Raw genomic sequence first — 24,691 nt, 5'->3', positions numbered from 1 at the left:
GGAGCCGAAGAGAAGCCGGCTATTTTTGGTTCGATTCACTCACCTCCACTTAGGAAGCCGGCGTGGAAGGAAATGTAATATTAAATATTCTCTGTGCAGGCTGACTGAGCAAAGCGGCGAAAAACGATGAGAGCGAGAGAAAAAGGAGAAAACAAGTTATTTCACTAAAACTCCTCGGAACGTTCAAGTTTTTCAAAGACGTTCTTGCTCACACGTCGCCTGCTTGGGGGGGGGCAAAAAAAAAATGCACCGTCAGGCGCCTATGATTAAGATTTAAGACTCTGGGGTAGGAAAGAAATAAAAAAAAAAAACCTATGTGTTGTCTTTCTTCTTTCGAGGGCAGATGTTTCGTTTCCTCTGGCTCTCGTATTTTTCATTTTCCCCACCGTCTCGCCGACTGTGAAGTTCGCTCTGCTCATCCATCACCGCTGATCGGATCGTGTGTTTCTTGCATCGGGACGGAAAAAAAAAAAAGATGCCGCCCCCCCCCCGACGTCTTCGCTAAACTCGGTTAGCGAACACGTTCCCTCTTTTTTTACGTGTTATAAAAAATGGATGCAACCGAGAGATTATTTCTAATGGCGCTACGTGAGGATCCGTCTACTAGGGTTTCGGGAGCAAGTGTAGGTTTGCGTCTTGAAGTCATGGCCGATTAAGTGAGGAATGAAGAAGCGGGAACAAAGCGCTCGGACAAACAGAGACACGTTAAAGTTTGAGGAGGAGTGAGGGGCTGGAAAAGAGACCGGTTCACTGTGAGAATCTTAGGGCCTCTCAGACAGTGTCCCGGCCCCGCATTCAGCCACTCTGAGTCAGAGCCGACAACCTCGTTACGTTACCTGGAGAGAACACGCAGTACGCCGTCTACATCCCAACCTCCGGGGGCTTCGTTTTAGGACCGTACCTTATAACCCGGACCGTAAAACGGCTTGTGAGTCTCGCTAATAAGGACGGCTCAAGGTGCTGGAATCCAAACTGAAGCTTTTAAACGTATAAAATGTCTCTTAAGGGTCTCAAAGGATCCGGTGCCGATGCCATAAAGGACGTCTGAGCTGTTTTTTTTTTAAACAGCATTTTTACATTTTAACAGTTGAACAAAACATCCATCAAAGCATGCGGGATTACAAAGAGGCACATTTACATAAGAGAGAGAGAGAGAGAGAGACAGAGAGAGAAAGAAAGAAAGAAAGAAAAACAACGCTAATTTTGTATTTGATTGGAAATGCTTATTGTATCTGTTTAAAAAAAAAAGGGCAATACAACGCGAGTACAAAAGCGCTCGGCTCTGTGTAATTAGCTTTCGGCGCCGCTCCTCTGCCCCTGGGGTGCTTCCTCAGTTTCCAATCATTCGTGTGAAAACTACAACTGCTAGAAAACAAAGACAACAAAGTGCTGAAAAAAAAGGGGCAGGATGCAACAAAAATTAGGCTGGAAAAAATTTTTTATTTGCCCCCAAAAAAATAAATAAATAAATAAATAAATAAAGTTCACATTCAAGTGCTGAAACTCTGATGCGATTTAAGGAGACGATCAGAAGCTGTTTAGGTTTAACGAGTAGCGGTTTTGCTAACGGGCCTTGGTTGGGTTACCTGGCTGTTGGGTAGGAGCAGGAGGAGGAGGGGGAGGGGGCATCGCCTGGCCCTGGGGGCTATTGTACTGCACTGCGCCAACTGACCGATACTGCTGGCTGGACAGAGGGTACTGGCCTGGTGTGCAGTAACACGGCATCTGCAGATAAAAAAAACAAAAAACCCCACAGCTGGTCAGAAGTGACACAACACACTTTTACTGATGGCTCATTACTACACCCGCTTCATTACAATTAGACACACATCCATGATCTTTCAGCTTGGATTGAACATACCTGCTGCATAGACTGCTGCATGTAGCCCTGCTGCTGCATCACTGGCTGGTTGACAGGCACCGGGCCTGGCGCAGGAGTGGAGTAGTTTGGGGTTGGCATGCTTTGCCCAGGCGTGGGCACCATGTAGCCGGCCTGCTGAGGAGGAGGAGGAGGGGCCTGGAGCACCATGGAGGACGGATACATGGCAGTGTGGGCATCACGGGCCTCGCCTGACGGCTGCCGCGCCAGGCCCATGTGACTGAACTGGGTGCTCAGGTTGTCTTGCTAAAAAGGTTTTACACACACACACACACACACACACACACACACACACACACACACACACACACACACACACACACACACACACACACACACATCAACATTTTGTCCTATCTTTAGTTGTGCTGATCCACCTTTTTACCCCCCCCCACCACCACTCAATTTTTCATGTCTTCTTCCTTAATATCTTCTAAAAACCGAATTTTCTGCAACAGACCATGAGAAATATTCTGTTCATTCATGTGTTGTGTGCAAATTTGAATAATTTTTTTTTATTCCAGATCCAAAGCGGTTTAGTAAAACGACGCGCGGCGTTCTGATCCCCGATCCGTATCCGATTTGTATTATTTTCTCGATTAAACATAACACTGGGGCTTGTGCTGTGTTCCTATTCGCAGAATCTTCACTTCAACATCTGGTCCTAGATGAATTATTCTAAGCAGGCCATTTTAATTAGTAATTCATGAGCGCTTACTGTTCGAGGGAGGTCAAAAAACCGGAGGCCGGCGGCGAACGGCGACGGAGTTAATCGTTACCGGAGCGGGCGACAGAATCTCCTCGTTGCCGATGTGTAGAAACGTGTAAACAGTGACTACAGACTATAAACCTCCGCTGATCGTATTAATCTACTGGAGGCACAAGACCGATGGGTGTCATTAGGGCCGGTGGCGTCATGCCATCCGTTCTACAGGAGAGCTGTTCTATATTTTATTAAGCAGACCCGTTCGTCAAGAGAGCCTGCTGTTATAATGATCGCATTATATTCAAATCTGGGCCAAAGGGATTCGTCACGGAAGAAAGATCCGACACCTTCTATAGAGTTCAATAAGATTCGTGGATGACAGAGTGGGGGTTGGGAGGGGGGATAGAAGAAGTGGTGGATACACACAACTGGAAAAACCCCTGAAACAAATCTGTGCAGTAAAACATACGTTCAATTTGAACAGCAAAAAAATGGCATAGGTAGGAAAAAAAAAGGGGGGAAGAAACAACACCAAAAACGAGGAGAGAGAAAAAAAAGAGAGAGAGAGAGAGAGAGAGAGAGAGAGAGAGAAAAAAAAAGAGAGTGTGGTACCACAGTGTACTGTTGGTTAGGGGAGACGGAGAGGAGCTGTGGTGGGTAAGACACCGCCGAGTACTGCACCGGCTGAGCGGAGGGCTGGACGGGCCAGAGAGGCTGATGAAGCGACAGACGACGAGAAGAGGAGAAGAGGAGAAAGGGTTTAGTCAAAGATGAAGAAAAGATGGAAAGACTTCAAGTGGAAAACAGCACAGGCATTCGAGGTATCAAGGGTAGATTTTACCCCGCGGGGCGTGTTAGTTTAGTGGCTTAGAAGAAAGAAAAGAAAATCAACACCGTGTGAGGAAGTTAATTGAGCCAATTAGTCGGCTCGATAAGACGACAAACGATAGGTGTACGGTGATGGGGTTAATCAGAGACGGTCACACTGCACGCGTTATCTGGGAAGCCCTGGACTTGGAGATGGATTTCATTTTGGCACACGTGGAGATCGATGGGAAAACGAAAGGCTGTCGTCAGTTGGCCGCTCTGATGGGGGTCAAATTCATTTTGCATCTTAGAAACTGATGAGTTCCCATCGTCGTCTAGCTCTCGGTCGTCGTAGCAGCGGGCGTAACAACATGTATCCTGCACCTAAGTGATTGTAATTTACTAAAATGACCTGTGTGAACTCCAGAGGCTCCCAATCGGAAACTGGAGTGAACCTTTCCTTGCTCTTTAACGTGAGCGCGTTTGCCTGACGATCGTTCGACGAGACGGGGGGCTTGCAAACGAGGCCTCAGACTGTAACTTGGCTGCAGGTTTAATAGCAAGGAAAAAAACCTGGGCCAAGCAATTAATGCCCCTTCGGGCTCTATAACTGGTCGCAGGACAGCGCAATCGGCACAAATCCACCATCATCTATCACATCTAACTGACATACTACAAAAAAAAGCATGACCACAGGGTCAGCTCATTAGGGGTGAATCATGGTGAGGGATTCATTTGTATAAGTGAATTTTGCGTGTGGTGTAAAGCGATTTCAGTATTTTACTGCCGAGCGTTTATCTACAGCACACTGCAAGCTGTCTCCTGCTTTTCTTTGGAAAGGGAAGAAGGGACGATGAAACTGTTAAGCATAATGTCGTCGCGATCGTACCTGAGACATCACATGATTTGTGGACTGATGCTGGTGGGGGCCGGGAGGTAGAGGTGGTGGAGGAGGAGGAGGAGGTGGTGGAGGAGGCAAAGGCTGCTGGGGCCTGGAAGCCTGAGGAGCCACGTTGGGGCTGTAGACCACGGCGTTGCCTTCCGGGTTCACAAAAGGCTGACCTGTGATGGGAGACGAAAAGGGTCACACTCCGGCGTATATACGGATACACAGACGCGCGCCGGCTATCGAACGCAAGATATTAAAATAAACTGTTATTAAATAAACTGCAGCTTTTCAAGCGAGTAAGATGACCGATGCTTCCTTTAGAAAGTTAGAGGATACACAATGAAAGGACTTAATATCAACCGGCCTTGTAGTAGTCTCAGGCTTTAGCTAATCTCCACCGCGAGTGAGCAGAAATAAACCTAATCACCACTTTAAAGATCAAAATCCTGTGAGCTATTTGTGTGTCATATACATATATGTCCGATAAGAATAATCCGGTCAGGCAATAAAAATTACATTTCCTTATTTATTCGCAAAATAAATAAATAAATAAAAATAGCGAACACATTTTTTTGATATCGATCACGTGTCTATCGCGATACATATCGTTATCGTTTTATCGCACAGCCCTAATATTTATTTATATATATAGTCTGTCCTGTTTATGATGTGTGTACGTATCATTTCTGTCGTAGATAAAGCAGGAGCGGTGTCGCTGTTTATACCCTTACATGGTTGTGCACTAGACCTCGTGTCACATGAGGAAAATTTACGAAAGCCATCAGAAAATAAATCCGCCGCCGGAAAATAAACCTGAAATATACTCGAGTGTTTTTTTGGTGAACTGTGCTCCAACTTACTTCTCAAATAAGGAAGCAAAAAATGTAAGATATCTGAACGCATTACAAATTGAATTTCAAGGTCTAAAAGCTGCAAGATGAAATTTCTTGTCTGCGCGGGAGCACTCGTTAAATCGGCAAACGTACGGATCGACTGCTTGAGCGTTCTCCGACCCCGAACGGGTCTCTGTAGGCTGCGAACGCTTACGCAATGATAAATTCGGAAAACATTTCCCCGTCGACCGATCGCTTCGGAAAGGTCAATAAGCAATTACACACCTGGGCTGCTCATCCAAAATATATCAGGAGCGGCGACGTAGCGACGTATCGGCCGCATGCATATTTAAAGACGAGACGGGAGCGAGCAAAGCGAACAGGGAATATTTTATGCGGCAGAGTTAACGGGATCCATCACCTCGGCTTGTTTTCGATAATGCGCAGGACGGCTTCGTTCTCCGTTTCCTCGCGACGCTTTGGAGAATTTGTTCTGACCGAAGATATGGCTGCCTGTGGGTTTGGAGGGCTTTTAATGGCGCATGAGCCACCCCATTAGGCAGAGATTCTTAGCGATTTGGTGACGGTGATGTGCACTTCATCAGCTCGGAATTTACTCACCAAAGTACGAGGAAAGAAAAACTAATTACGAGGCTCGGCCATTAGGGTTGTTTTTTTCTTTTGGAGCAAAGTAACCACATTGATGAAGCATCTTAAAATATTACGACTGTTATTAAGACATTATGCAAGAACAGATGGTTAAGACAGTATGTATGTAAGTAAGTAAGTAAGTCAGTAGGGTCAGTTTAGGATTCAGTACAAAAATAAACACCACACAGACAAATCTCCCTCAAGGTAAACATCACAAGTAGCGAGAAACTTATCCGTCAGTACCTGCATGAGTACCAACCTGTGTGCGGGTTGAGCAGGATGCTCCCAGGCGGTATTCCCGCTGCTTCCAGGGGAAGCAAATAGTAGCTAGTATTAGCTGCGGTTGTTGGCGCCCCGCTCCTGCCACCCTCACAGGACACACTGCTACTAGTGCTGACGGTAGGATAGGCCAAGGGCGCAGAGTGGCCCAGTTGGACTAAGGACGGAGCCACGGGAGGGGGAGGCAGAGAGCGAGAGAGCGAGCCCGTAGATGAGCCTACGCTACTAGAAGAGTCAGAACCTATGGAGGGAGGAAGGGAGCAACGACAGGAAGCCTTAAGCGACAGGTAGAGCAGAAACACACCATGCCAATCATGCTACAAGATGAAGATGGGGCTGGAATGCTGGAAATAAATTAGAGCCCTTGTCAATTCATTGGGGATTTCTGGGGATATTGGATGTCTATTTTTAAAAAGTCGGGGTGTGATGTATAGATTCCCTACAGATACACGAACGGCTCTTTTTTTTTTTTTTTGACCGATATTCCAAACATGTGCGATACATTTTCTATACTAATTGCTAAATACCTCGGAGACCAGAGGAATGAAATAAGGTAATCGTTTTATTAGCAATGAATGACAAGTTAATTAATTTCTTGATTAACACTTCGGCTAATTTAACAATTCTGGTATTTAATGCTTAATTTTCATAACTTCTACGCGTTTGGTAAGCGTGTGCTAAAAGTCGCCAATGAATTCCTTCGAGCGTTGTTTAAAACGTGAAATGGAGCGACGTGGAAATGCAGAGTTAGTTGGAGGACATGCAAACGAAAAGCGTGCATTAAAACTAAAGACGTTTTAACGTGTCTTGTAAGAGGCATGCGGTGAAACAACGAGAAGGAAAGAGGAGGTCTTTTGGAAATGTAGAAATATCTAATCTAAAAGTCTGAAAATTAGTTTCCAATACTTAAGATCCGATTGAAATATTTCTCAGCAGCCCCTGAGGACCATCTGTGTATGACACCAGAGCTTCCTGGTTTTCTCCTTTGTGGAACGGTGACTGGCTGAGACGAGGTGTCACTCACCCGTTTTAGAGAGGCGTGAAGCACTCTTGCCGCTGCTGGAGCTGTCTCCGCGGATGAGCAACGAGATGCCGCTGAAGCTGCTCGCCTTGGTCATGGCCGGCTTCAGGTTGCGGTTCGAGCTGTCCGAGTCCGTGCTGCTCCACGGCCGCGGCTCAGAGGAACGAGCCTCGGTCTCCGAACTGCTCTGGCGGCTGGTCCCGTTCCCCGAACGCCCATGTTTCAACCTGAGTCGCAAACAACAACGGTGTTTCGATCACGTTAAATAAGTCCAGACCTGAATGCGGAGTGAATCATTTCAGCTCGGTAAGAAATGAAAGGATACCTGAAAATCTGCCGCCTCTGCTGAGTGGTGTTGCAGGCGTCGTCCTCTTGGATCCTGCCAAAGTTAGAAAGCTAGGCTTAATTTCCCCAGAGTCTGGGCCTTAACAGATCTCACAGACATTAGCAGCTGACATGTGGTGTATATGTGGGGCAGGACAACGGGCTCAGGCCGTCTGCAAACACTCTCTCTCTTTCTCTCTCTCTGTCTGTCTAAATGTTTACGCCAAACTCGCTTCTGTTGACGTGATCGACTCACCTTTTATCGAGCGGGAACATATCCAAACCCTGCAAGAGAAATGCGCAGTGGGGTTAACGTTCATGCATCGACTCATGTTCTCCAGACAGGTTTATGTAAAAGAAGAAGAAGAAGAAAAAAAAAGATGAATCTCACGTCAGCAAATATTCTCTCTCTCGCCCGTTGATACTCCTCTTCACGCTCTTCTATCGATTTACTCCTCCTGTCGTCTTTTAACCTCATTCGCATCTGAAACACAATATTATTATTATTATTATTTTCAGCTTAAGGAACTGTTATGATCCGATATCCATCCATCACCCGGAGACAAAATACCAGCATCGGGGAAAGAAAAAAAAAGTGATCTACTTAAGTCTCGAGCTCAACACTTACCAAGTTGTCGTCTTTGTCCATGCTGGAGTTGTCCCTTTTTAATATGTAACGCTTCTGGAAATCGTCCGTCTTGTCATCTTTGAAGTGTTCGGAGAACTTCTGATCCGGTCTGAATGGAGAAAAAATGCCTTCAGGATGTTAAACTTCAGTCTAGAAATGTTTCAAACATTTCGGTTTCCTCTTTAAAAGGCATTTTATAACGTGGACACGAGGCACAGGGACGGAGACATTACTCACATCCTCGTATTGCTGGTTTTGTTGATGATCACACATTTGCCTGTTTGGTCGACGTTGTGGTCTAAGCCAAAGTAAGCAGCTACTCGGTGCAGGAGCATTCTGTGGTAGGACGTCATGGGGGGGAACTTTCTTCTCTGGCTCCTAGAACGACGAAGAAGAAGGAAGAAGGAAGGAAGCAGAAAGAAGGGAGAAGGAAGAAAAAAAAGGAGGAAGAAGAAAGGAGAGGGAAGAAAAAAAGGAGGAAGGAAGAAGAAAAAAGAAAAGAGAAGGAAGAAGTGGGAAGAAGGAAGGAAGCAGAAAGAAGGGAGAAGGAAGAAAAAAAGGAGGAAGAAGAAAGAAAGAAAGAAAGAAAGAAAGAAAGAAAGAAAGGAAGGAAGAAGAAAGAAGAAAGAAAGAAAAGAGAAGGAAGAAGTGGGAAGAAGGAAGGAAGCAGAAAGAAGGGAGAAGGAAGAAAAAAGGAGGAAGGAAGAAGAAAGAAAGAAAAGAGAAGGAAGAAGTGGGAAGAAGGAAGGAAGCAGAAAGAAGGGAGAAGGAAGAAAAAAGGAGGAAGAAGAAGGAAGAAGAAAAAAGAAAAGAGAAGGAAGAAGTGGGAAGAAGAAAGGAAGCAGAAAGAAGGGAGAAGGAAGAAAAAAAGGAGGAAAAAGAAGAAGGAAGAAGAAGGAAGAAGTGGGAAGAAGAAGAAGGAAGGAAGGAAGAAGAAATAAGATAGAAGGAGGAGGAGGGAGAAGCAGGAAGAAGAAAGAAGGGAGAAGCAAGAAAAAGAAGGAGGAAGAAGAAAAAAGAAGGGAGAAGAAAAAAATAAGGAAGAAGTGGGAAGAAGAAGAAGAAGAAGGAAGAAGAAGGAGGAAGAGGAAGAAAGCCGGCAGAAGAAAAAAGAAGGGTGAAGAAAGAAGGGAGAAGGAAGAAGAAGGAAGACCAACCATCATTAGCTGATGTTAAATTTCTCTCTCTGTTCCCTGAGCAATAAATAAATAAATAAACAAATAAACAAATAAATAAATAATCCACAGGATCTTAAGGCAAAGATGAGCCAAACCCGTCAGCTGCTAAAACTAAGGCTGCCTGCAGGAGTCATGAACTCACTCATTGTTACTGATGAAGTCCAGGATGTCCTGCTCCAGCTTCAGCAGCATCATTCTGTCCCTGCAGTACATGAAGGAACATCGTGAGACATTCACTACGAAGCCACTGTGTGTTTTATAAAACTAAACAAATGGCTGTGGAAAAGTGTGTGTGTGTGTGTGTAAGTAATAAATACATTAGTGAATAAAGGAAGCAGCAGCGTTTACAAACCTGGGGTTGTTTTTCAGCGTGTTAACCAGGAACTGGTGCAGATCGATCCCAGTGGAGTCGGTGTATTCTTGGCTGGAATCTTAAGAGAGAGAAAGTGTGAGACAGATCTGTACTTCTGATAGAACAGGAGAGCATTGGGGCTAGAACAAAAATAAATAAATAAATAAATCACACACACACACGCTTTCACACTCACACAAACTCTCTCACTCAAACAGTCTCTCTCACTCAAACAGTCTCTCTCACTCAAACAGTCTCTCTCACTCAAACAGTCTCTCTCACTCAAACAGTCTCTCTCACTCAAACAGTCTCTCTCACTCAAACAGTCTCTCTCACTCAAACAGTCTCGGTCTCTCTCAAACAGTCTCGGTCTCTCTCAAACAGTCTCTCTCGGTCTCTCTCGGTCTCTCACACAAACACACTCTCTCTCTCTCACACAAACACACTCTCTCTCTCTCACACAAACACACACTCGGTCTCTCTCACACAAACACACTCTCTCTCTCTCACACAAACACACTCTCTCTCTCTCACACAAACACACTCTCGGTCTCTCACACAAACACACTCTCTCGGTCTCTCACACAAACACACTCTCTCGGTCTCTCACACAAACACACTCTCTCGGTCTCTCACACAAACACACTCTCTCGGTCTCTCACACAAACACACTCTCTCTCGGTCTCTCACACAAACACACTCTCTCGGTCTCTCACACAAACACACTCTCGGTCTCTCACGCAAACACACTCTCTCGGTCTCTCACGCAAACACACTCTCTCGGTCTCTCACACAAACACACTCTCTCGGTCTCTCACACAAACACACTCTCTCGGTCTCTCACACAAACACACTCTCTCGGTCTCTCACACAAACACACTCTCTCGGTCTCTCACACAAACACACTCTCTCGGTCTCTCACACAAACACACTCTCTCGGTCTCTCACACAAACACACTCTCTCGGTCTCTCACACAAACACACTCTCTCGGTCTCTCACACAAACACACTCTCTCGGTCTCTCACACAAACACACTCTCTCGGTCTCTCACACAAACACACTCTCTCGGTCTCTCACGCAAACACACTCTCTCGGTCTCTCACACAAACACACTCTCTCGGTCTCTCACACAAACACACTCTCTCGGTCTCTCACACAAACACACTCTCTCGGTCTCTCACACAAACACACTCTCTCTGTCCAGGATTGTAGTAGATTTCCAGTTCTACAAGAAAACTAAACATTTGCAGTGTTTTGAAAAAAATCTGGTGCCACAGAAAAGCACCGTGTTATCTTAATGATGAAGAGCTCATTTGCACATTTTCTATCTTGATACTTTTACTGTGTTATTTAATTCTTATTTATTTATTTAATATTTGTATCTATTTATTTGCACTTTAAACCTTTCTTTCCATACTCAACGAGATTTAATGAAGTCATCTATATTTTACTATTTATTGGGTCACTCTGACCACATAATATGACCTAGGTAAAATAAAGGTTTTTAAAAAGTCAAAAAAAAAAAAAAAAAAAAAGTCTCTCTCTCTCTCTCACTCTCAAACACACTCTCAAACACACTCTCAAACACACTCTCAAACACACTCTCAAACACACTCTCAAACACACTCTCAAACACACTCTCAAACACACTCTCAAACACACACACACACCTCTTGACAGAATCTTGCGCTGCATGTTCTCCAATTTTTCAAACTTCTCTGCACTTTTCTCTCGATCATCTTCGTTCCTACTGGCCGGAGCCTCCTCTTTCTCGAACGACTGACAGATCTTGATCTGAATCTCCTCCTGTGTAAGGATGACAAAAAAATGATAAACAGGAAAAGTCAAATCGGTGTCAGTGGGGCGACAAACTCTGCTCTGTCTTGCCAGATTATGTTGTGGTTATTCTGATGACGGAGCAGAACACGTGAACGCCTTAATGCTCGTTTCTTACGTCGGTGGATGTGACGAGCAGAAGCTTAGTGTCATCTGGGACACGGAGACCAATGGGTTTATAAACAACGTTAATAAAGTTTATTACAGACGTCAGAGCAGCTTATAGAGGAAATACAGCATATTTACAAGGAGATATCTTTGTGCTGCGCGAGTATAACGTGTCAAAAAAAAAATTCAAGGCTCGAGCTTGAAGGTGTCCAGCAACAGATTAATATTTTACTCCTTGGGTGTTTTGTTTTGTTTCTGGATCCCTGCCATTTGCAATGTGGCAAAGCCTGGGCGCCCTGACGAGAAGCTTTCGGTTTAAGTCTTTTCTTCTTCCTCGGGCTCCACGGCGTCCTTGTGCCTTCGCCTCCTTTGGAGTGGCTCGGACCAAGCAGCTTCTCCCCCCACCCCCCCAGTTTCCTTTGATTAACAGCGTGGCGAGAAAGGAGTCCATTTCTCTTTTCAAAGCCGACACAAAAGTAAAACAAAGGAGGGGCCGGAGCGCAACGTGACGCCTGGGGAGGTGTGGAGCGGTTTCTAAGAAGCCGTCTTTAATGGGGAAACTGCAGCGGAGGTGTTTACACTGAGAATAGCGAGAGCTCAGTTCTGACCTCCAAGGGAAAAATAAAATGAAATAAATAAATATAAAATAAAGCAGCCTTGAGGAGCGATGGCTAAAACTAACACGGCTTTACGAACTCAAGTTCGGTGATTAATTATTGAGAACGCTTCTGATACATAAAATGGGAAGCCTGCATTTAAAACTGCCTTTAAGACCTTTACAGTAGATAGAAAACTAAAATAAATAAATAAATAAAATAAAATCCTTCTAATACAAATAAAAAAATCTTCCTGGAAAAAGAAACGATTTTGCTTTTAGAAAACAGCGTGTGTGTATATATAATGTGTGTGTAGGTGCGTGCGTGCGTGTGTGTGTATATATATATATACACATACATACACACACACACACACACACTATATATATATATATATATACATACATACATACATACATATATATATACATACATATACACACACACACGTGTGTATGTGTGTGTATATATATATATATATGTTTGTGTGTGTGTATATACATTGTGTGTATGTATATGTGTGTATATACGTGTGTGTGTGTGTGTACATATATATATAGTGTGTATATATATGTGTGTGTGTGTGTGTGTGTGTGTGTAAATAGTCATAACAATTTTAACATTCTACTGCAAATGAATGTAGAAAAAATAAAAATAAATAACCTTTGAAATATTGTGTTTGAATTATGTATGATCCATAACCAAAAAAAAAAACCCTTCCTACACGACTGAGTATTATTTCCACCAGACCTTCAAGGACAAACATCTCGCACGTAGTTTTCAGGGAAGACGACACGGACGCGGAGGACGAGCTTGCGCTACAGAGACATTTCCGTAGCCCTGCGAGAGGTTTACCTGATGTTCTGGCGGCGATTCAGAGGTAATTGGGGGAGGAGAGGGTTCTTCACAAATGGCCAGGCTCCGAACTAACTTTAACTTTGCGTTAGACTGGGGGAGAGTAGTGAGGGTTAGAGAGAGAGAGAGAGAGGGAGAGAGAGAGAGGGAGAGAGAGAGAGAGGTCAGGATGTACACAAAACCACTGCAGGTTTCAGTTCCACAGAACACATGCACACGATCTATAAGGAAATAAACAATGGCGATGAATCATGAGTGGTTTATTTTTATTATTAATATAATGGAATAAAAAAAAAAAAGATGGGTGTGATTTTCAAAGCTCAAGGTCCAAACCTCGTCTGGGTTAGCGGCGACTGAGCGACTGAAAATCATGCAGGTATTAGAGCAGGAACACGTTTACACCATGCACACGATGCACACGCACGCACAAACGCACACCGACGAGCAATGCTTCATGGAACACGACACAAAAATGAACAGGGATGAAGCTGGCTTTGAAGGAACAACCGAGCAAACACGTTATAAGGACATGCCTCTTGCCACTGTACCTTGGGCCGCTTTGCGCTCTGTCCGGGTATTTGCCCCTGTACGGTAGGCAATGAGACAAAACGGGGGCACATGGATTACGCTGTGGAAATCATCCATCACTCAGAACAACACATCACTGTATGAGATGCTTCACTGAGACGTTACATCCCGTTCGAAACCGTTCTTTAACAAACAAAAACAAAAAAACAAACTTTTTTTGTTTTTAGAAACAAACGGTTTGAAGGAGAACTTTGCGTGATGATAAATACATCTCATTTCTGATTTATTGCCTCCTGCACTGTTATGATAAGCTCCACTCTTCTCTCCTGAGAAGATCTTGGCTAGATGTTGGCACGAGGCTGTGGGGGGGGGTTTTGTGTTCATTCAGCTACATGATCATGAGTGAGATCAGACCCTGAGGAGGTGTGGGGGGTTCAGTCGTAAAAGATGTTCGGCGGTGTCGAGTCAGAGTCAGGGCTCTGTGTAGGACACTCGAGATCTTCCGCTCCGAGTCTCGGTGCAGCTTTGTGCTTTGTGCACAGGAGCCTTGTCGTGCTGGAGTCTGAGCATACGGAGACTCGTGCTTACAACTTTGTAAGAACATTCCGTGGAAGAACCGAAATGTGTGCGATGCTCAGGTGTTTAAATGCGTTCAACCGTTACAGGGTACATGACAAATTTTCCTTAGATGTCCCTCGTTCCAAGTCGTCCAAAAGCGGAAACCTTTTAAATCTTTGTGTACATTTCTATCTGTTCCAGTGGTTCTTATGCCTCGTGTGTTCAGCTACCGCTCCATACCGAAAAAACTTGCACTTTGTCCTTCTGGATTTCCTCCAAATGATATTAGAGCAAGCTGCATTTCTCAGTGGAGGAAACACAGGGTTTTATTGCGCCGCCAGGCACTTGTGGGCAAAACGGCATGTTTGTTCGTATAAAATAGAACAAAGCGACGATCTATTTTTGGCTGAAGCGGTGCGGTGTTTAGCACAGTATGCCTTTCCCCGTAGCCACCACAAGACTACATGGGTTCTTTATTCATACTGTTGGGAACGATGTGAGCCATCGCTTCATTTTAGAGCGAATGGCGTAGAAATGTCCAAGGCTAATTTACTTGGATGCGGCAACCTCGAGCGACCGGCAACAAGGTGAAGAACATTTTAGCACATTTACATCATAGCAGACGCCCTTATATCCAGAGCGACTTACATTTTTATACAGCTAAGCAATTGAGGGTTAAGGGCCTTGCTCAGGGGCCCAGCTTGGTGGACGTAGGACTCGAACTCACAACCTTCCGATTGGTAGCCCAAAACCTTAACCACTAGGCTACCACATGCCTATATGAAGAAGGAACAGAAATATATATATATTTATATGAACACACGTGTGTGTGTGTGTGTGTGTGTGTGTGTGTATGTATATGATTATTCATACAAAAGGTGTGAAACACAAAGACATGGGAAAAGGACCCGTTTTGCCACTCCGTTATTTCGGACACCTGGAAATGGTTTGTGTGAAGGCGTGTGAATTGTCTGTAGGTCTCAGGAGAAGACAGGAGACGCTGTTGCGGGGTTCCGCCCACTCGCCTGTCCCTCGTCGCGCTTCCCTTTCTTGTACAACGCTCGAGCGGAAGCTTCGATCAGACCCGGAGGGTTTTCGTTAATAAGCAAAACAGCGGCATTACAAAATTATAGATGCTTATGCGGCTTTAATCGTGTACTGAGCATCTCCAAGTCCCCGACGCCTGGCGCTGGCGTCGAGCCGCGTCCGGGCGATTCGGCGAATACAGAACTTGGTGAAAATTGCCATGGGAACACAGATGCTGCTCGAATCTAATCTGCCAAGAGAGAACGGGGGAAAAGCAGGAATCAGAAAAATGTGTGTACTGCAGAAAAAAAAAAAAGAAAGGAGTAGCAGGTAGTGCTGCGCCGTGAAGGGAAAGCGCGTGGAAAGCAAAGGGAGGAGGGAGACAGATGGCCGTAAAGCCACATGCTGCGCTTCCCCTCCCCAGCGCCAAGGGTAACACAGAGGAAGCGTGGGGATAAGCTCGGATCGCCTGGTCCTCCGCTTCTGCTGCCTGGATTTTGGAGGAGTATCTCTTGTAGAGAGCAGGAGGCAAAAACAAACGATCTGAGCGACGGAACGAAACGAGGCGCGAGGACGAACGACACGAGCGGAACGTCAACACGTCGAAAAAGCAGAAAGCTGTCGGTCAGCTAATAAAAAATATATATATAACAAATAAAGTATAAAACGGTATAACCTTGGAACAGTGTAACCTTGACAAAGTGCACTGGGGCCGAGGTGTATCCGTTTCCACTGGTTCTCATAACACAATTACATTAGGATTGATTGCTGGCGTTTGGCGTGCGATTCCCCTCGGGCCCGCGCCGGCGCCTGGCTGTATCAGAACAATCGTTTGAACCGATTTCCTTTCCTGACCTCTCTGCTTCAGAAGATTCGTCCCGTACAAACCTCGAGGCGCAATCCTTTGTTTGAGGGACGGCGATAATCATGACAGTCGATAAATGATTGATCACAGGGCAAATAAACCTGAGAATATTGCTGGGTTTCTTTTTTTTGTTTTTTTTTTTGTTCGTAGTACAACAGAATCAAATTGTGGAGTGTGTGCGATCGCTCAGCAGGAATTCGATAAGATGTCTTATCGGAGAATAACACCTTCTCTCGTACGCGGGAAAGTGCAGGATGAAAAGACTCGTACGGCTGCGCTTCCTACGTCTCGGGGAAAAGTAACGCGGCGTTGCTTGTGTGCAGGTAATTATTCGCACTTGGGGTGGTGTGTAAAGGCGAGCTGACGAGCCGTGTGATTATCAGCACGATGTCAGGAAGGTTTGACTGTTAAACTAAATTAAAAGGACTTTAAACAGATTGTCATCTAGCCTACTCTGGTATGTGAAACCTTCTCAGTTCCAGGATATAAAAGTCACCTTCAAGAGCAAACATTCGTTTCGCTAACGAGACAGATGAAGTAAAGCGGCCTTGGTGTCGACATCTCGTACGACTTTACCTGCGTTTCGCTCTTATCGTCGCAGCAGTTCTCGTCCCCGTTGGGCTCGACGTGCTCCCGGCTCTCGGACTCGCCGATGCCGTCGGCCGCCGGCGCCGAGCCGCATTCCTCCGTCTCCAGACCCCTCATGGTCTCGCTCGTCTCCTTTACAGTGACAGTATCAGACATCCTCATTAGAGAAGGCTACGTGGAGCATCTACCAGGAGCTTGGGACCTGCAGGAGACTGGATATTAGAGATCTGTAAATGAGACTACGACCAAACATCATATAAAAAAAAAACGAAACGCGGCATTAGGCTTTTAACTGAAAACGTATTCCTGTGAGGAACTTTTCCTAAAGCTCATCTTTTCCCACTTCTTTGTGTTGCCTTCTGCACTTTTCTACACTTCCCTGAGGAGCTGTTCTTTACTGCGAGAATCAGAATTGTGGATCGTCGTATCGATTTATTTGTGTAGATAATAAAAGGAAAGAAAAATACATATACACATTTTAGCTACGGTAAAGATCACTGATATCGTGTAACATGGTTCTCGCCGTGTCGCTCTGCGTCACTAGGAGCGATTGTGTCTCGCTGTAGCAAACGTCTTCGAGCGTTGACCTCTACGACAAGGGCGACTGCAGAGTTTACATGACCCTTAAGGTCACCTTCATTTATTACCCCATAAATCACCTCCCTCCACTTCGGGCGAGAAAAAAAAACAAACTCATTTGTATTCTGTCAATCAGAGAGTTCCATTAGCACGTTCGAGCCGCGTGAGGTTTAAACCACGTGACGTGCCGCGTCCCACTGAGACTCTTGGAGCACTGACAGATATCGCAGATGGTTCTTGAAGCTGTGAGCACGTTCTGTTCCGTCTACCTTGTCAAACGTATATAATCTCTCTTTTACTGCTGCTTACGTGCTTGACCTGAGATTTGAATCGATTTATTTCTTTATTTCTTTTACCCAATGTTCTGCTGCGTGCTGGGCCTGTGGTGGCGCTGCCCTGGCGTCCCTTTCAGTGGTGCTGTGGACCAGGTCGTCGCTTGTGCTGAGCGTGCTGGAAGCCCTGAGGAAGAGGCCCATGTCCCTGTCACCAGCACTGGCTCCAGATCAGAACAGCACCGGCCGCAGACAAGGCGCTCATGCCCTTCAGGAACCTGCAGACGAGAACGCCACAAAATATGAGCGTCCACACCGGCGCCATTTGCAACTACTGCTACACTTAGCTGTGGTCAGACGAGTCCTTTATGCAGAGAAGAAAATTCCCCGATGGCGTACGGCTCGAGACTATAGAGACGCGCCGCCATGCGTGCGTGTCGAATCTGAAAACTGAAAAGCCATCTCCGCTCGACGGCTGCAAGTCCAGCAGGTGGTCTGGCTCACATCCACTTTCTTTTCTACCCCCCTTCTCATTTTAGCAGCCCGGACGCAGAGGCGCTACACGGTAAATGCTTGCAAATTCGATTCGGCGTGAAAGCGAGTGAGCGGCCGAGCGGGTCGATAAAGTAACAGAATGTCACATGGCGGTTTAGCTGGTAAACACGAGTCCGGTTTCAAAACAAGGTGGACACGATTTCTGATGAGGCCAGAGATCAAAGGGACGTGTTCGGAATCGGAGGGCACGGCTAAGCAAACGGCCGACGGGGGCCGGGCGCCGACAGCGCCGCGCATTTATCACGCTAATGTGGCTTAGGCGGCTGCAGCTGCATTATTTAAGAGGCTGATGGCCCTGGCTGATTGGGATTCATGAGATCTGGAGCCTGAAGGTGGGAGAGCAAGCGCGTGCTGCAGGGGAGGGGAGGGGAGGCGAGGGGGGGGGCTGTCATTGGAAGGGACAGGTGCAAAAGAGCACGGCCACCCATACACACACACACACAGACGTCTGTATGCTAAACCAGTGAAAATCATGGGGTGCAAGGTAGCTGTCAAACCCGCCGCTCTGCACAGTGCTCTCCTCCCCTCCTGCTTTCTCTTCGCTCTCTCTTGCCAAGATGTGATCGTCTGGCTGCACATGACGCAGGACTGACATCTTGCTTGACTCTCAGAACTCATTGTGAAGGATGCAGATGACGCCTCGGGCAAGAAAAAAAAAATACTGCAAAATCCTGCTGAGCGGGTCAACGCGAATAAAAGCTGCTACCGCCATGTACCTGAAAGTAGAGCCTGAGAGCTTCTACTGTACACACTTCTAAATAAATAAATAAATAAATAAATGTCTCTCTCTCACACACACAAAATATTTATATTTCTCACACACCTGCATATTCGGCTCGTGCGGACAAACTGAGCTGAATTGTCCGATCATGGAGTTCAGCACACGAGCAAAATTTCCTGACCTTCACCTTGCACTTTACTAAAAGGCTTTTAACGAAGACGAAGCAAGAGAGAGAGACAGAGAGAGAGAGAAAGATCACGCCCGAGGTTTAGAACGTCCATCGAAAAGCTCATGCGAATATGAAGACGTGATATAAGGGACAAAACTGGGGAGAAAAAAAAAAACAAACTGCTGCAATTTCTTTAGATTACGATGTTTAGCTGTTGGATGACTTACATTTGTATTTTAACGAGTGGATAATTTGGGGGGGGGGGCACTTCACCTTCTTTCGATTTTTTAAAGCTTCCTGTATCTAACAAAAGAAAAAGGAAAAAGGAGCCGTTTTTGTGCGAGCTGGAAAAGCGGCCGCAGATCCGTGTCCACATTTAGAGCTAATTGGCCGGCGCGTGTCATCCGAATCGACACGGCGGCTGCGTTTGAAAACAGACTTGTAGCCCATTTAAGAGCTTGTAGAAAGCTTGGCGCACTGGGATCTGCTGACAGGAGAAAGGAAGGAAGGAAGGAAGGAAGGAAGGAAGGAAGGAAGGAAGCAGCAGCCTGTTTCGTGTGTTAGTGTAGTGTAACGGAGCTGAACCTGTGACTGACTCAGAGAATGTGTGTGTGTGTGTGTGTGCGCGTGAGTGCATGCTTCACTGCTCAAGAATTCATGTCTGCTAAATGTTCCTTTACCAGCCTGGAATCAATCTCTGGAGAGCTGAACAGATACGGCGACCGTGTCGGCCGCGGCACGTGTATCGATTTTGTCAACGCGGACAAATAAGCTGTTAGCGCGACCTGCCGTCTGTAAGCCGAGATGAGCGCCGCTCCGTTACGGTGCCGCTAACGACACTCGTTATGCGCCGCTTCTGCAGAAGCGTTATTACCGCCGTCAATTTAGCCGCCGACACTACGGTGAGGTACGGAACTGAGGACAGACAGTCAGACAATAGATTACAACAGGGTGCGGACAGAAGGACACTTTGTTTGGGCAAATATAATAAAAATTATTTTATATATATATATATAAAATTACATTACATTACACACACATATATATATAAGACTTTGAGACAAAACCATTTTTCTAGAGGATTTATAACGACGCACCACATTAGTGCGTTCCCTACTGAGCTTTTCAGCGCTCTCTCACTCGTCGGCTTTCACAGCTGTGTATGAATACAGACCCCATTCGAGCTGTCGGACGATTATTATTTCGTAGCCAATTATATCGTGCGTGATTGGCAGGAGCCGCTATTGGAACGGACGACCCGCTGCAGATACTTTCTCTGCGAGCCAGAACACAAGGGAAGGGGGGGTGTTAATATTTCTATATAATGAGGGCGGATTACTTCTGTATGTGCGACAGAAACGTAGCGGAGGAACCGTGTGTGTGAGTGAGATGAAGGTCAAGCGCAAGGTGGATTATGGAGTAGAGGTTAGAAAGGAAGGATTAGAAGTTGTGATTTGGGGGAGTTTGGGGGCTGTTTAGTGAAAAGCACAGCTGAAAGGAAAAAAGAAAGCGTCGCTCAGAAGCGGTTGTGAGGATGCCACTCGCTGCCACCTTCTGTGAGCGAATGCTGCCATCTGTCTCCTGACTTAACACCAGGCGACTGCACAGAGAACACTTACAGCCCTGAACACGGCTCGTTCGAACCGCCGAAGCAAATGAACGGGAAGATTAACAAATCGCTCGGTGGTTTAACCGTAGGGCACCTTCTTTAACTCCTCCTTCATTATTCTCTCACACACACACACACACACATTAAAAATCAGGGGCAATTATCATCTCCGAATACAAACTTCCAGGTAACAGCTTTAAAACAACTTTAGCGCTCGCAGTTAAAACCCGGTCACGAAGCAGCTGGTGAAATAAAATGACCAGAAATCAAAATAGATAAATAGATAGATAGATAAATAAATAAATAAATAAATAAATACTATTTGCGTGGTGCGATCTGGAGCTTGTGTGTCTCAGCATTGTGGCTGAATCGCCGTGTGGATCCACACCCCGCTGTGACAGCGATCGACTCATCAGGAAGATGTTATACAGACGAACCCTACAAGTATCGCAGCGGCGTCTTAAGGTGAGAAAAAGACGACGACGAGTGAAAATAATAATAAAGACAACGCGAGGGTCCAAAAGGCAGAATTTATTCGGGTTAAACCTTGACGGACAGCGAGTCTGAAATGATTACGACAAGTGATGGAGCTGCTTTAAACATCGCACACATCACATTTTTGGAGTAAGACACACACACACACACACACACACACACAAGTGGAGGAGTTTGTCCGGCATACCTGTAATCTCCAGCATCCGCACACACTTGTACACACTCACCTGCCACATCGTAGCCTCCATTATTTCCATTGGTCAGAGGTTTAGTTTCCATAGTACCAGAGGCTGCATTGGCTGTGCCGGCTGCTGCGTTGAGCAAGCTCCCAAAAGCAGCCCCCCTTCGCCCACTCGGTCTCTCTTCTACTTGCTCGCTCACTCTCTCACGCTCTTTTCTCTTTCTCTGTCTGCAGCGCTAGCTCCGTCTGTGCCTAAGTGCCTACCCATGGTTGAGCCTCTCGCCCCGGAGCCTCGGAGACAGCGGCAAATCAACGGCCGGACAGAGTGATGTCAGCGACGAGCTCAGCCAGTCAGAGCGCGCGGCTCGGCTCGGAGGCACGTCACTGGCTAAATTGAGCTCTTCATTAGCGAAACAGCCGCAGCCTCTGGGCGTCGGGAGGAGCAGTGGGTGGTTTACCTTCCCACCCCCCCTTCGAAAGAGGGAGAGCGGGGAGGGGAGAAAAAAAAAAAAAGAGGAAAAAAAAAAAACATCCTGACTTGGTGGTGTGTGTGTGTGTGTCAGAAAAAGTGCACATCAGCAGAGGTTGGGTCACACACACGATCACACGGGTGGGGAAGGCAAAAAACACACACACACGTATATAGATATATATAGAAAATTCATGTAAATCTGTGTGTTCAGGAACCAGCAAGACACAGCGGTCCACACAGACCTGGGATTAAATAGCTCTATAGATAAATAACGACCACAGAATTCATCCTGAAAGAACAGAATTTTGATGCTGGTCGGGAAAATAAAGAAAGGGCTTTTTCTTTGAAATGCTGCAATCGGAGGATTCACGACACGCGCTTACATGAGACGCACAACGACCGCTCAGAAACACACACATTGTAACGTATATAGAAATGAAACCCCACCACAACCCCGATGCGACTGGATATGCCGAGCAAACTACAGCTCGCACCTTTTCCCTGTACACTGTAAACACGCGCAGCACACCAACAGCTTCCCTCTTCTTCACTGCTTTGGTGCGCGGTGCGTTTTCGACGCAGGAGGTCGGCGCGGCGACTCCTGAGACAATTACGAGGAGGTGCGGCGGCAAAACAAGCGCGCTCCGCGTGCCTCTGCTGACGACATCAGTCTGCAATAAAACCCCCTTGGAGTCCTGACACGGAGGTGTGGCCAAAATTCATTAAATTTGTTTACATTGTTCTGTGACAGCACCAGAATCTCGGAGAGTACGTCTAGCGATAAGAGATACGCCGGTAATAACAAGATGATGAGAAAGTTCTGGGATTTGATTGAATGACAGGAAAAGAAGACAAGGCGACATCATGGGGTGGGGTGGGGTGTATGTGTAAGATGTATCCCTCCCATGTCATTTTCTTGTTGAATTAGTCCTGGCAGGCCCGAGGCTTTGATTAAATCCCAAGCTCACGTGATCAAGTGCCTGAAGATGCTCATGCAAGCGAATGCTTGGAATTAGCAGATGATGTCGCTCAGCTAACCAGCCCCTAAAAACCCAGCGCATTCCTAACTGTTGGGGTGAAGTGATGCAGGATGGTGCTGCGGATTATTGCTCGAGTTCAGGTGGACTGACACACACACACAGAGGCATGAACGATACACGAGTGGGCAGCAGGCGCCGGCGCGGCAGGACGCGTAACCTCCGAGAAAAAAGAAAGAAGAGAAGAAAAGCAGAAATGAGTCTGAAGAGCGACAGTCGCACAATTTGTCACACTTACATTGGGTTAACTTGCATGTGGCAGATTACATCTGAATCATAAAACCACTTAAAATACTTGCTTGTCCGATTAAAAATGGCACAAGCATCTCTTTTTGACACGAGGTTGACTTTTCAGCAGGTGACCGGTAGCACGGATCAGTGAAGGAATGGGACAGATCACGACCCCGAGGGGTCACCAGAATAAACATCAGAAATGAGTAGGTGGACCATCAGCTGACCACCAACAACAACATGGTGGAAACACACACACACACACCTGTACTGAACTTCTTAACACCGTTCCGGCATGACGATGGCCATGTGCACAAAGCGCAGAGCTCCGTGACGCCACGCTGTGTGAAGGTCGGACTGGAAGACTCGTGACTCGACCGGAACACCAGACCAAAAAGCGCACATGGTTGTGGAGGTCAGACGGTCGGAATCGCTTGTTTTACGTATATCATGTCTTAATGAAGGATGAGATGTAGGTCGCAAGCGGTGCAACATCCGCTGTCCTTGCGTTCAAATCTCCCTCGGACACACAGTAGTCTAGAGCAGTCTGTCCGGATGTTATCTGAGACACGACGTATAGCAGGTTTGCCTCCGTTATGTTAAAGACTATGGTGTCGCGCTCGGTTCTGAGGATGGGAACAGTTTTGCGTATACGTACTTAACAGAAAGCGCTCGTCAGCCTTAAAACCTCGCTTGACATTTACACAAAGTAGATTTTTATTGTGTGATATTTGTTCTGACGGACCGAACGTACCATAAACCACACCGTTATTTTAGCGAGTCATCACTGATCGGTTTGGGGACACGTGACTTTACCAGCGGAGCCATATTCTTAAGATATTCCTGTCCGGTTTAAATGAAAATAACACTCGGCCATCATAAGAGACACGGCATGTGTGTGTGTGTGTGTGTGTGTGTGTGTGAATGAAACCTGAGTGTTGTAACGGGGTCCTTTCTCCACCCCCTCATTCAAGTTCTTTGAGAGACACATCAAACGTCGCCACCTAGTGGACGGACATCCCGACTGACCTGTAGGCATGCGAGGTTCCACAGGATCAGGCACTCGCTTACATCAGTGCATGAGAGTTCAGCTTAAACACAGGCCGAGCTCACAATGCCTTACTTAACGCCTTCACGGTTAAAAAAAAAAAAAAAAAAAAAAGCCGGCCTCTTGTACAATCCGGCGTCATGGGAGCTCTATGTGCTGTAGCTAAAAGGGGTGGGAAAGTGACAAGGGAAAGGCTGACAGAAGCAGGGGGAGCAGATTAAGAACCCGCCGCTCGCCTAATAAAACCCACCACCACCCTTTAACCCACCACCAAGAAAGACGACAGAGCTTTTTAATACGAGATCAGCCGCGCAAACCCGATCGAGTCCCGAGGACGTAGCGGCAGCAAAGCGATCTCTCTCTTTGTCTTTTGCCCCAAGATGATTCCCTAGTAACGTACGTGCGAGGACAAACGGCGCGTGCAGTCCCCGTGCTTGACAGGGGCTTCGTTCTGAAAACCGTCAGCCATTTTTCGTTGCAACAAAGCAAATCAATGAGGTCCCGTCACTCACGTCACTCCGACGCTAAAGCTGCGGGCTGGGGAGGGGAGAGGAGGGGTGAGAAAAACAAAAATCATCTGTCAAATAATTACAGCTTGTCCTGCGATTTCACAGTACGGTTGTCTTTTTCTTTAGTGGCGAGAGAAAGAAGAAGAGAAAGAAAGAAAGAAGAAGAAAAAAAAAAAAGAATCCTCGCCCAGCATTCAGTCAGGAAACACCTGGCACAAAGCTTGTGAGACGACACTTCCAAGTCCTCGACCGATTCATTTACATAATAAAGAACGCGTAATGCCAGTGCTTACTAATTAAGCCTC

At 46.2% G+C, this 24,691-nt stretch overlaps 1 protein-coding gene across 12 annotated transcripts in view; it reads right to left on the bottom strand.

Annotated features, from left to right (window-relative positions):
• LOC113646264 (R3H domain-containing protein 1-like) overlaps nucleotides 1-24,691 on the bottom strand; it is a 40,766-nt gene that overhangs the window by 8,610 nt on the left and 7,465 nt on the right. For 2 of the 12 annotated variants that reach the window (XM_047814774.1, XM_047814779.1), the window contains exons 2-19: nucleotides 17,444-17,637; nucleotides 16,497-16,710; nucleotides 13,492-13,527; nucleotides 12,944-13,036; nucleotides 11,219-11,354; nucleotides 9,548-9,626; nucleotides 9,338-9,397; nucleotides 8,255-8,395; nucleotides 8,018-8,126; nucleotides 7,781-7,873; nucleotides 7,646-7,674; nucleotides 7,391-7,444; nucleotides 7,069-7,292; nucleotides 6,025-6,285; nucleotides 4,282-4,454; nucleotides 3,198-3,299; nucleotides 1,862-2,125; nucleotides 1,587-1,725 (exon numbers count right to left, since the gene is read on the bottom strand). In XM_047814774.1, coding sequence (XP_047670730.1) covers nucleotides 1,587-1,725; nucleotides 1,862-2,125; nucleotides 3,198-3,299; nucleotides 4,282-4,454; nucleotides 6,025-6,285; nucleotides 7,069-7,292; nucleotides 7,391-7,444; nucleotides 7,646-7,674; nucleotides 7,781-7,873; nucleotides 8,018-8,126; nucleotides 8,255-8,395; nucleotides 9,338-9,397; nucleotides 9,548-9,626; nucleotides 11,219-11,354; nucleotides 12,944-13,036; nucleotides 13,492-13,527; nucleotides 16,497-16,670 — 2,167 coding nt within the window. In that variant the 5' untranslated portion in view covers nucleotides 16,671-16,710; nucleotides 17,444-17,637. Of the gene's footprint in view, nucleotides 1-1,586; nucleotides 1,726-1,861; nucleotides 2,126-3,197; nucleotides 3,300-4,281; nucleotides 4,455-6,024; nucleotides 6,286-7,068; nucleotides 7,293-7,390; nucleotides 7,445-7,645; nucleotides 7,675-7,780; nucleotides 7,874-8,017; nucleotides 8,127-8,254; nucleotides 8,396-9,337; nucleotides 9,398-9,547; nucleotides 9,627-11,218; nucleotides 11,355-12,943; nucleotides 13,037-13,491; nucleotides 13,528-16,496; nucleotides 16,721-17,443; nucleotides 17,638-21,135; nucleotides 21,385-24,691 lie in introns of those variants that run through there. The other 10 variants (XM_047814775.1, XM_047814776.1, XM_047814780.1 and 7 more) reach the window with 10 other exon arrangements.

This window comes from Tachysurus fulvidraco, chromosome 6 (genome assembly GCF_022655615.1).
Source record: "Tachysurus fulvidraco isolate hzauxx_2018 chromosome 6, HZAU_PFXX_2.0, whole genome shotgun sequence".
NCBI lineage: Eukaryota > Metazoa > Chordata > Actinopteri > Siluriformes > Bagridae > Tachysurus > Tachysurus fulvidraco.
Note: the sequence above shows the minus strand (reverse complement) of the source record. Positions and strands in the feature narration are given on the sequence as shown.